Source organism: Bombus fervidus, chromosome 12, assembly GCF_041682495.2.
Source record: "Bombus fervidus isolate BK054 chromosome 12, iyBomFerv1, whole genome shotgun sequence".
Classification (NCBI taxonomy): domain Eukaryota; kingdom Metazoa; phylum Arthropoda; class Insecta; order Hymenoptera; family Apidae; genus Bombus; species Bombus fervidus.
Window position 1 is genome coordinate 1,493,975 of NC_091528.1, and position 12,172 is coordinate 1,506,146.

Here is a 12,172-nt window from a genome sequence, read left to right on the forward strand (position 1 = left end):
AGAGCCGGTTACCGGAAGCGTTCACCGATAAAAGAGAGAATGCACGAGCGTCGATAAATATCTCGCGAGAATTATCCTGTTTACCGAGTTTGGTCCACGAAGGATCCTCGGACAATGGAAAAATAACGAAATTTCATCCTTAAAAGCACGAAAACACAAATCGACTCGCTCCGTTTTCTCTTCTCCTATCGATTTCCCTCGAAAACGTATGGAAAACCACTGGCGAAAGATAATCGACAATACATAGATACACGCCGTGAACTGAATTTGACGAGCCACCGGCAATAATCGGCGACTATCGTTACTCGTTTACCTCGAGTAATACTCCGTTATTTCGAACGGACGAGATATCGCGTAAAACCAGGAGGCAGGCAAGAAAGTCATTTTCTTGGTGGCGAAACTGCTGTTCGACGGTAGAGAGGACAGAAGGGAACGGAAGGAAACATAACAACGAATGGCACAAAAAGGAAATACGCGAAGAAACCCAGTGTCGTGTAAACGCACCCTTTACAGCGGTCTTTCTTGAGCTGTTTCCTATAAAGAATTTCGTTATAACGTAAATAACCACCATTATTACGGCTCCTCGCTATCAAAGGAACTTTTCATTCTGTTAGTTACCATAGGAGAAGAAAAGGGATCAGACTAAACGACTGGTTTTAAGAATATTGAGCAAACCGGGCCTTTTATGACTTTCTCGAAATTACTCGGTACCTTGCAGTCTTAACGTGACAACATCGGCTACGACAGAATCATTTTTGGCACTGGTATCACTTTCTTATTAAACGCGTTCGATATTTAGCGTAGTACGTACAATAGAACCGCATTTATCTGAATTCCATATTTTGACATATTTTGAGAAATAACGACGCTAATTTTCAGTACAGTAGAACTCCATTTACGTTGGAACTCTATTTATCTGAACTTGTCAGAGGGCAAACAGTTTATGTAATTGTAGCAATTATCCCCACTACCTACTATTTTTCATTCATATAACAGAAGCTCAGGTTCAGATAAATGAATACAACCAGCAAAAGCTCAGTTAATCGAGCATTAATTAAAATTTCGCTCAGATAAATGCAGTTGACATAGATGGAGTTCTGGCGTATCAGATATTCTAACTGCAAAATAAAGTAGATACGCGCTTAATGGATGGTGCGCCAAACACCAATAAGACGTTAAGCAAACGTCGTTAGTCCAGTTATTGCGCCGCTAAGGATAATAGCCTGAAAACGTTCGAACTAATTTCACACAAAAACAGAGAAGAAAAAACGACGACCTACTGTTCGATACGAAAAACAAAGCAGAGGAATCACATCGCGTGTCTCGCTTTTAATTAACACGGCCGAGGAAACTTTCAATCGGTAATTGAATCAGCGAGACTTTTTAATTTCTACTTTCGCGATGACGTCCGAAATTGCTTTCTCGGTGAAAACTCGGCCGCGATGAAAATCAAAAGAATTTTAATTGCCGTGCGACGCTTTCCAACGTTGGCCACGCGAGAAGGAACAAATTGTTTCCTATCGAACGTTAACTTGACGGAACGCCAACTGCTATACGAGACTCAACAAGCAAGTTGCTTTGAAATCGTCACCGGCTTGATTGCAGTTTCCCTGTCTTTTTTTTTTCCTTTTTTCTATCGAAAGCACATTTCCCTGACGGCGAATTCGTGTTTTGAATAAAATACGGCAGCCGAACTACCTACATACTACGTTACTACCGTATTATCTGCTTCCCTTCTGGAAGAACGCGCGTCTCTTTCCAGTCAGACGGCTTTATCTCCCGTCCGCTTATTAACCACGATTTCCACTACCTGTGTATGCACGCTTAGTGTGTGTTACTACTTACTGTACCGGGTGTCAGGGAAGAGATAGACTTATCAGATTCGCTTCGCTGACTGGTTGAAACGTTGACTCGATCAGTAAGCAATGTCAGATCTTTCGATCTTAAAATTGTAAGTATACGAGTGAAAGCATATAGTGCATGCAGATAAGTAAATTTAGCTGTCTCAGATGAACGGATATAACAAAGAAAAGAATTTCTATTTGATACGTTCATAAAACATTTTACGCGCGATATACAAACTCCTGTTAGATTTTTCATTTTTACGCACATAACTGCGTTCCGAGAATATCCAGCGTCGCGCCTTTTAGCTGGATCCTGTCATTTTATAGTTGGGAAAATACCCAATTTACCGTGAAAGTTTCAGCAACGCGGCAACAACTCAATTATTTTCTCTGAGTACGAGGTGTAAAAAGCCAACCATGAAACGTTGTCTCGCTTCATATTTAATCCGTTTTTCCAGCTCGAGATGGAGAAGCCATTTTCCTTATATTCACATCGGAAACATTCTGGTTATAAAAAGGGAAAACCGACGAGGGCCGGTTAATTTGTAACCGACTAATTAATAACAGGTGACTTCAAAAGGGGCATCGTGTTTAGTGATAAAGAACTCTCATTAAAATCTAGTAGATTTAAATAATTACACGAAGCCGACTTAAATTACGAAACGTGGAGCGCATAAGTTAAAGTAAAATGAAGCCTTGTGTAACTTGTATTTGCTGTTTCCATCTTCTCATTACCTGGCTTTCACCATTCCCCCAGCTTTGAAAACGTTTAAATCGCGTTAAAGCTGCATTAACGTTATAATTACGATCGATTTACAATTGCGTTACGTAAAATAAGAAGATAATACTATTTTTATACTATATGTTATAAGGATTACAAACACTTAACAGTTTGTACAATGGTTTTACTAAAGTTTTATAAATATACATTACGACAATACTGAAGATACTGTTAAGTATTACAAATATTACAATTTTATACCTGTCTGTCTGTCTCTATCTGTCTGTCTGTCTGTCTGTCTCTCTCCCTTTCTCTCTCTCTCTCTCTCTTTCTCTCTCTCTCTCTCTCTCTCTTTCTCTCTCTCTCTTTCTCTCTCTCTTTCTCTCTCTCTTTCTCCCTCTCTCTCTCTCTTTCTCTCTCTCTCTCTCTCTCTTTCTCTCTCTCTCTCTCTCTTTCTCTTTCGTGTTCATTGCCAAGTTGATACAAAATTGAGTACGAGAGATAAACGTTTCATTACGAAGATTGCAAATAGTAATCGGTGGATAAAATCCGAAAAATTGAATCCTGTAGTAGAAAAATATAAATTCCAATGAAAATCAAGCGATTAATGGAAATTTAAAAGCCGATTCGGATTTACTAAGCGATATTTAAATGAATATTCGAACTTTTTCAAACCTGTAATTTTGATTGACTTAATAAGACATCCCTTTGTCCACTCTCGTTGAAGATTAAAATTCTTTTTCCTCTCTTATACCACTCTCGTTAAAATTAAGTTAAACGAAAATTATAAAATATGCTGAGCGGGTAAAATTAACAAAGGAGCCACCGCCGAGCTCATGGCGTGTATCTCACTTAATTATTCCCCTTTGTTTAAAAGGTGATTTGTTTTCCATAAAATTTCATGTTGCCACCGCCGATGTTATATCGCCACGCGATTAGTATAATAACATTGACGTCATGGCAGCTGCACCATGGGAATCAGGGATGCCAATCGGGTTAGACGAGAGCCGAAATTCAATATTTACACTGGCACAGAAACTCTACGGTAATCAGACCGCCGAGTAATTGGTAACGTTGCTTCTCAAAGCGGAACCTAGTGAAATGCAGAGGCGCGCCTCATTGCTCTTTGCTTTGTCCCCTTCTGTTCCAGAAAACTTTTTATTCGTCACTAGGTACCGTTTCGTGTACAGCCTTAATAACATTTAGGTATCGCGTAGCTTTAACCGATAATCTCTTTCGACAATTCTCTTTTGGCCATAATTTTAGAATCTTTGATCTAAAATTATAACAGCATTTAATATCAACAAGATCTATTAACTGGTTTCTTTTATAATTTAATAGTACTCGGAAAGCATTCCTAACCGAGAAATACGTTCGTCAACGTGTTACACTCCATTTACCTATCGAATAAAATAATATTTACAAAAAAGCATCTATAATGAATAAAATGGTAATTTGGTATGTTACAGTACCTACCTAATAATTGAATTTTTACGATTATTTTTCTGCCGCAATTATTAATTAAATATTTTCGTTGTTTAACACGAAATGAAATTAGCGTTAATGTACGAGCTGATTAATTGTCTGTGCACAATAATTTTCAAAGTAGGGAGGAGCACTCCACGCGAGCATGTGAATGTAATTCGGCTCGTACAACGACGAGTGTTAATTAACTGTCTATCGTCCAGTGCTAAGTGTTCTCAAGTGTTATGATTATGGACGTATTACCCGCTACAATCAGTAGCTAACTAGCGGCACACAATACCGAAACCATGCAAATGCATGGATAATATTAATAATAATCCATCCGAATCCACTTTACTCTATCAGAGTCTTCGATCCTACTCAATACGACAAGCGTTAAATCTGTATGTCATGAATATGCGAAATGAGTGGAAAGCATGGTTTATTAAAAATGTTTCTATCAAGAATTCGTCGCCTCTCATCTTCGGCATATATTTCTCACAATTTAATATGTTAGAATTATTAAAGTATTTTAGAAAAGGTTAAAAGTTATACGTGTGTTATTAGTAATCTCTCATAGAAGTAAGGTTGTAAACTATTCGTAACATTTGCTTTAATTGTTTTCAGTTTTGGTCTGCCTACGTTCCATGCGGTGCGGCACAGTTGAATGCGGTTCAACTTTCCTTGGAACAGATCGACGTGATCCGCCGGCTCGCCGAGATGAATGCTCAACATTTAACTTTGGTTACCTCCGTCAAAGGTGAGCTTCGAAACTTCAATTCACGATCAGTTTTTAATTGCAAAACATTGATCTGGAAAATTTGCTTTACGTTATATCTTTATACGTTATATATTACGTTATATATAATGCGAATATTTGAATCAAAAGTTGAATCTTATTTTTTTGAAATACATGAATTTTTTTAATTATTAAATAGTATTTTGATCTGGTAATAATTGACCCAAGTAATACATGAAAATTGAACTAATAAAATTGCTATGCGAATGAAATTGTTGATCGCACTAATTCACTACTTTGATTGTATTTTATCGAAGCTTCAAATTCTACATATATAGAGCAGCATACATCTAATATAATTGAAATTATTTTTTCAAACATTAAACTATATAACAGTTTTTATTTCATAATGCAAGATATGAGATTTAGAGTTTGTTCGATTCAACTTACGAAGAAGAGATAAGAGCGTCTTGAGGAAGATTGGTGCACAGAATATCAAGGTATACGTAATGGTGCAAGCAATATTTATCAGGTACGATTCCCTAAGGTTGCTACAGAAATAAAAAATGCAGCTTCATAGCACTGAGAAACGGAAAAGGAGCGAGACTTACGTTCTAGGAACGAACAATGCATTACCACGGATTTCGAAAGATTTACAATTCTCTATTTTACTACAGCAGAAATTGCATCGTGGAATGGAACTCCGATGTTGTTTGTTCCTTATTTAATTATTACTCAGGCTAAATTATATGTACGAGAAGGTGCTATTTTAACAATTCTAACAATTCGTAAAAGTTACTTTAGAAAATGAAAATGTAATATAATAAAAAAATAAGAACTAAGCGTAGTAAACAAATCTCTTCTTTGTTCTTTCAAATAATACAAAAACTCATTTTTGTATATAATATTTTCCAAGTGATTTACAAGATGAGCAATTACGTTGTAATAGTTTTGCATATAATTAGAAATCAATAAAATTAAAAATCAATGCTATGTAAATAGACGTATGACCCATTTTAATGTACAAAAATTTAATGACTCATTGAAGCTAAAGATATTTTTGATGAACAAGCTGTGCCGCTCCTGAAGATCAGTAGCCATAGTTTAGTAGCAGTGTATATGTTAATGAGTAGAAAGTTGTTGAAACGAGTCGCTCCTCGTATAAAATGAAAGATATTCAACGAATTGAACAAAGTATAATGCAATTATAAGTTTCTATAATTACGTTGCGAAGATTATACAAGCGATGGAAATTAATAATTTTGAGGAACTCGGTACAATAACAGTCAATAAGCAGTAACAAAACAGATTTTCAAGTTTAAGATGTTGCTACTTGTTCTACTGATAATTAGATTGCTAGAATCGCGTACCAACTGCAAGTAACAATGGATGCAACAGAAACGACAGAGCCGGGTAGGAAGTTTGCTCTCGAGGAAACTCAAGAGGACAAAGGAAACTAGTATTAATTGCTCGATTTCTCTGAAGCAGTATCATTCAAGAGGAAAGTAATTATTGGTTCCAACTTGGTAGCACCGTTTCATATTGTCGTAGCTTTACCGACGGTTGAGAAAAATGTTTGCTTATCGGCGGCTAGTTAATCGATAAAATTGCCTTCATGCAAATTTTCACGTCGCTTCTACTCTTTCCTACATTTTTTCACTGAGTTAACGAATAAAGTAGTGCAAAAATACACTGTAACTCGCGGCTTTGTTTCCACGAAAATATCCTATTTGCTCGTTTAAATCAAACAATTTCACAAATCGAGCAAACAATTATTGCACATTTTTTAAAAGCAAATTTAGTTTCGTTCATTACTGCGTAGATTGACGTCAAAATTCCGACGCACTTGTATTTCGTGAAATATGGCTTTGCCAGGAATACGCCGAATATTCTTTCGCGAACTCCCAACTCTAAATTAAAATTTTCAAATATCATAATAAAGTTCAGTCCATTCGTCGACGGCGATGGTTCTATTAAAAATATGATAAAATTCTATTTGCCGCCAAAGACATTTCCTCTCTCATCCAGCTTTGTTCGGTCAAACAATACGCAAGTTTCGGACTTTTAAAAACGCAAAGTTATTCCTCTGGCAAAGAGTTTGGAAAATTACCACAGGGAAGGACGAGAGAGAATGATAAGGAAGAAAAACAAAAACGAAGGAGTCTATAACCTGCGCGAGGAAATTTGCAAAAGTTTCGGCGACAAGTAACCCACGTCGGAAAGCTGTCAGCCATTTTCATAAGCTCAAGAAACTCTGGCAACTAGGAAACCGAATCGGGGTCGCGAAAAGAACATCCAACGGAAAGTCAGGAATAGAACTTTTCACTTGTCTTTTGAGCCTCTACATGCATTTTCCTTGAATGCTCAACGAAGCCAGACAGTTCCACGCGGAAACCATTACCAGGGTAACGAAACGGAAATATACAAAATTAAATAAAACCAGAAGCCCCATAGGGAACTTCTTGACAAGTTATGTTTATAACGCAGAATCCCTACTATTGAAATTTTAACCACAGTCCTGGTTCGAGATAATCTTCTTTTTCATAGTTGAAACCTGAAGATGATCGTAAAACCAGTCTTAATTTGCTCTTAATCTAAAGTTTATGATATGGACGTTAATATTTCCTATACAGTACGAGACGGTATAACTTAAATTTGACGCACGAAAAATTTTAAACCAGGATACTTATAAAAATACGAAGCTCCGTAACAAATCCTATCAGAGTGTTGTAACATCAATTTGCAACTTAGTATCGTGTCAAACGCGGTTTCTACGCCCACGCTTTTCCTTTGCAAAAGAACCACCCTAATATTCCCGTTGAATATTTTACGACCCCATTTTTTATCACTATGGGGTGAACAAAATTCTTCGAGTACTTTGGAAAGAGAATTTATCTTCAATGAATGGTCAGTACGTTAGCATAACTTCCAATTGTGTGACCTATTTTAAACTTGCACTAGATTCTTAGAATTTCGCATTCGTATTTGAAGTTTGTGACCTACATCTCGAAGTTCGTATTTGAACTTCAAATAGAATAGAAATGGACTTTGGACTCGTGTTAATGTTTTTAACTGAGCTACATATGTCAACTTATTATTGACTTACATACATATATTACGGTCGCAAGTATATACATATATATTAGATGATAGTAGAGTCTTCCATATCCAAACTAATAGGAAGACAAAAACGTTTGCATAATGAAGCTTCTTTACTTTATAAAATTTACTTTACAACTTACTTTACCTTTATTTCACTCCGCAACGTGAAATAGCGCGGAAAATAGTGCAAGTTCCAAAATAATTGTCATTTCAATTTCTGTCATTGCAAGTAACTCAGAAGGTTGGGTACAAAGAGTCGTCAACAGAATTTTGTCAGTTGGAATTGCAGTGCGTACTCACAGTGCAACAAACGTAAAGCAAAGGTCGCGTTATGCATGCGCCGTTGCAGAAAAATGAGAGGAGGACGTAAGGCAAGTGCGACAGTCGGAGTTGAGCGAAGTATAGCAAACGCCTTGTTGTAAAACTTCTCACAAGTAACCTGCTCCAGAAAGCTGTCAACCATTTTCATAAGCTTGAAAAACTCCGCCAAGTGAGAAACCGAAACAAGGTCGTGGAAGGAAAAGGGCAGTAGGTGGAAAAGAAGGTGATTCTTAGAGGAACCGGTGGTTAAACTCTACAAAACCTCGTATGACTGATCGACTTATTAAATTCATACTACAATAGTATGGATCATTGGCTGAAGAGAATCGATGGTCGAATATTGCAACAAACCAGATACAAAAGAATCCAAATAAATGGTAGAATTAAGAAATTATAAATTGTTCAGTGAATGTAAAATTTAAAAAAGGTCAGATAAGATTCACGTGTGTTTCGACCAGTTTACGTCACATGTATGTAACGAAACGGTTTTATTCTGTATTTTCATTGTTTAAAAATAGGCAACGATAATGCTGACAACTACATAAGCACAACTGATGCTGGGTAAATAAAAAATCGAAAAATAAAGAGCCTCCTTCATTCAGGAAGAAAATACAATTCCGTAACCATTAAAACGAACAAGCAGCGAATTATTTGCGTACTTACGTATTCTTCACTCGATTTGAATAATCTAGTATGAGAACACTGGGTCTTGTTAAACTCGTTCTAAGCAATTCCTTGATACCTGATTGGTCTACGGTGATAAGAAATTTTCTATGCAAATCCCACCCACTTTCCCGCCTTTTTAGGAATTTGCGGGCAACATTAAAAAAACCGACAAAAAAAGGACAAGAATAATTTTACCATGGTTTTTATTGAAATGGAGACCGAGTTTGAGAGAATATTTGAGGGGAAAAAGGGGACATTTTATTGGAACAGAGATTAAAAATACATATTTTTCTAACTGTCGACATATCTTCAAATTATTCTGTTCTTTATTATTATTCTGTTCTTTCAATCACGATTAAATCTAAACATCGATAACGTGTTTATTTTTCTCAACGAGCGTAACCTATCCTTTCCTGGTGAAAATAAATAAAAAATGTGGACGATTTCAAATATACGGATGCAATAAATGTACTAAACAAAGTGGTACTTTTTCGTATTGCGTAGGTCTTATCGAAGCGCATCGAGAAGGCAAAATCGCAAGTCTTATCGGGGTGGAAGGTGGTCACTCCCTGGGGAATTCCTTAGGTGTTCTCAGGACATTTTACGGCCTGGGCGCGAGATACCTTACCTTAACGCATGCTTGCGATACTTCCTGGTGAGTACATTCCATACCACTTTCGAAAGATCCAAAAAAATTTATAGTCAAACTTCTAAATAAAGTTTAGGTAGAAGCGGAGGCAGATGTTTTTTCTATGGTCCTATATGCATAAATCAACAGCTACGATCAAACAGGGTTAAATTTTCAGTTTCCAACATTTGGTGTTAAACTTAACGAACAAGCTAAGTTGGATTCCAAATTTATTTTAGTATTTCAATATTCCGTGTATGGACTTCCAAACTACCTAATTGACCTGATAGACCTTTAACTGTCTGCGTATCATTTTCTATAATGTCAGCCCATTAATTATGTATCAAAATATACTCGGTACAATTCACGTTGCGATAAATCGATAATCCATTCGAGAAGCCAGAATCTACGAGCAATTTAATTAACGATTGAATTACAATACACGCAATTTCATATCGAAATGTTGTCATTGTGTCGACCAAGTGATTTAATTCAGGTCTCTATACGTACGTACATACATCTGCAAAACCGCAATGAGTGAAATAACAAAGGATAGAATGATTTTAAATATAAAAATGAATAAAACATTTAGGTTACAATTCTCGTTCCGGTTTTATAAATTTTCACTGTAAAAGATTGATCGTACAAATTTTCGGAGTGCAAGTATTCAATGGAATACTTATAATAATAGCGGAAGGAGCGCATTAGTATTCAATGGAAAAAGTTTATTGCTGCCAATATTAGTCGACCATTCTATTCGTATGCTAATTCTTTTAATTTTATTCTTAATTATACTACCGAGTACAAAATATACCGCGTAGAAATATAATGGGATCGTGAAAGAAACGTACAAAAGAAAAATGGTATTCTTTCGGCTCGGTGAGAAAAAAGGAAGTCCCGAAAGCATTGCTATCAGACCGAAATCGCACATTGAATTGATTCCGTACAAAACATTTCTCAACCAAAGGACCCTTTTCCATTTCAATTAATCGGCCAGTGAAACTTCTTTCGTCCCGCTCTTTCGTCAAATACGACTACTACGAGTGCTTTTTACCAGGTCGTTCGGCCCCGCTTTGTACCGTGATCCATCGCCGAAGAAAAACCTATGCCATGGCCGATCAACCTGAAAGAGCTCGACGCAATCTGAAACCTTGGCGCACAGAAAATTTCCTCCATCTCAGCGATTTCAGTACCCTGCCAAAAACCTCCATTCGCGTCTTACGTTCGAAGAAATGAACGGTCAAAAGAAGCTTGTTTCGAAAGGAAACAAAGGAACTTTGATTCTGATCGACAATCCAGTCTCAATACACAGCAAAGTACATCCCCTTTCATCAATATTAGGACATTTCTTGATCCCGAACTATACAAAGAAAAGATAAAGTTCAAATACTACATATTCATTTATATTCATTTATATTTATATTATATTCGTTCGTATTCATTTCAATGCTATTCAATTCAAATCAAAACTTTACAACGACGACAAAAAGCTCTCTTATTTTCCGATGCAGCATTTTTTATCAGATTTTATACATTTTATTCTCATAGAAAGATCTCATAGAAAGATTTCATAGAAATTCGTAAAATCTTTGGTGAGACACTTACGCTTTGACAAATTTCACATGTTATTACTGTAAATTAACCAAATTGTTCAGAGTAAAGCAAACTCGTTAATAGTACATAGAGCGTATAGGAATTACCAGCATGAAAATTCGTAAAAACGTTCCTTGTGTTTAGAGACGAAAATTCATGCGAAAATTCATTCTTATATTTATTCGATCCTAACTAAGCAGTGAATGGACCGAAAGATGCCTCAATGAGTCCATGGATTCCCGTACGTCCGATAACCGATTCCTTTTACGAGAAGTTGATCCTTCGCAGGAATTTCTTTCAGCGTCGATTCCCCCCTGCATCGAACAAGTTTCGTGCGGTTTCCTTTTCAGTCGCTATATTTCAACGAAATTCCCGGGGTTCGCTATACGGTTCAATCTCCGGAGACCCGATCTGTGTTCCCGCATTTACAGCCCGCAAAGTTTCTTATTATTTTCTCTCTGTTCGCGGGAATCCCGAAATCGTCGCGTTCGGACTTTCCAGAAACATGGGATTGCTACTAGAATAATGTCGAAACGAGCTAGAAATGTGAGTTCCTTGAGGACATCAATCGTACAGGCAAGTTTTATGCGTCCCACGATACCCCACGCTCTGTACCGGGCTCCGTTGTAAATAAAGCTTTTCTTCATGCATCTCTTCAATTCTGTCGGGTTTTACCCTGGCGAACGGCGAGGTAAACATTTTAAATCCTTGTTCCTGCGAGTCGTGTAGTTCTGAGATACGGTGACTTACGAAAGTATTTGAAAATTCAACGTAAAAAGTCTTTTATAGATATATCGTGCGTTTTATATGGAACTTTTTACAGTTCTGTTTGCTCAACAACGAGTAGATTGTAAATTTTTAAGCACTTATAGGAAACCTAATTTGCAAAAATACATAAAATTTTCAAAGTCTAATCTTAATTATGATATTTAAGGTGTGAAACAAATCCCTATTAGGTCTAAATCCAATTTAAGTACAGCAAATCTCCGGCTCCATTTGTTTAACAGCGTCCATAAACACATGGATATACATTTATTTGACTTCTTTGATTACTTAAATTTGTATCCCAGTGTTGATAAATTTTTGTCGGTACG

General features: G+C 36.5%; 1 protein-coding gene and 1 long non-coding RNA gene across 10 annotated transcripts in view; one reads left to right on the top strand and one right to left on the bottom strand.

Annotated features, from left to right (window-relative positions):
- The window catches only part of LOC139992796 (uncharacterized), a 208,635-nt gene that overhangs the window by 150,437 nt on the left and 46,026 nt on the right, over positions 1 to 12,172 (bottom strand). For 3 of the 8 annotated variants that reach the window (XR_011801200.1, XR_011801191.1, XR_011801199.1), the window contains one exon: positions 4,706 to 4,841. The exons of 4 other annotated variants lie outside the window; for them this stretch is intronic. This is a non-coding gene — a long non-coding RNA (uncharacterized lncRNA). Of the gene's footprint in view, positions 1 to 4,705; positions 4,842 to 12,172 lie in introns of those variants that run through there. One more of the 8 variants, XR_011801195.1, reaches the window with a different exon arrangement.
- Positions 1 to 12,172, top strand: part of LOC139992777 (dipeptidase 1) — a 146,402-nt gene that overhangs the window by 117,422 nt on the left and 16,808 nt on the right. For both annotated transcript variants that reach the window (XM_072013965.1, XM_072013966.1), the window contains exons 6-7: positions 4,657 to 4,789; positions 9,362 to 9,512. In XM_072013965.1, the coding sequence (XP_071870066.1) occupies positions 4,657 to 4,789; positions 9,362 to 9,512 (284 nt within the window). The remainder of the gene's footprint in view (positions 1 to 4,656; positions 4,790 to 9,361; positions 9,513 to 12,172) is intronic.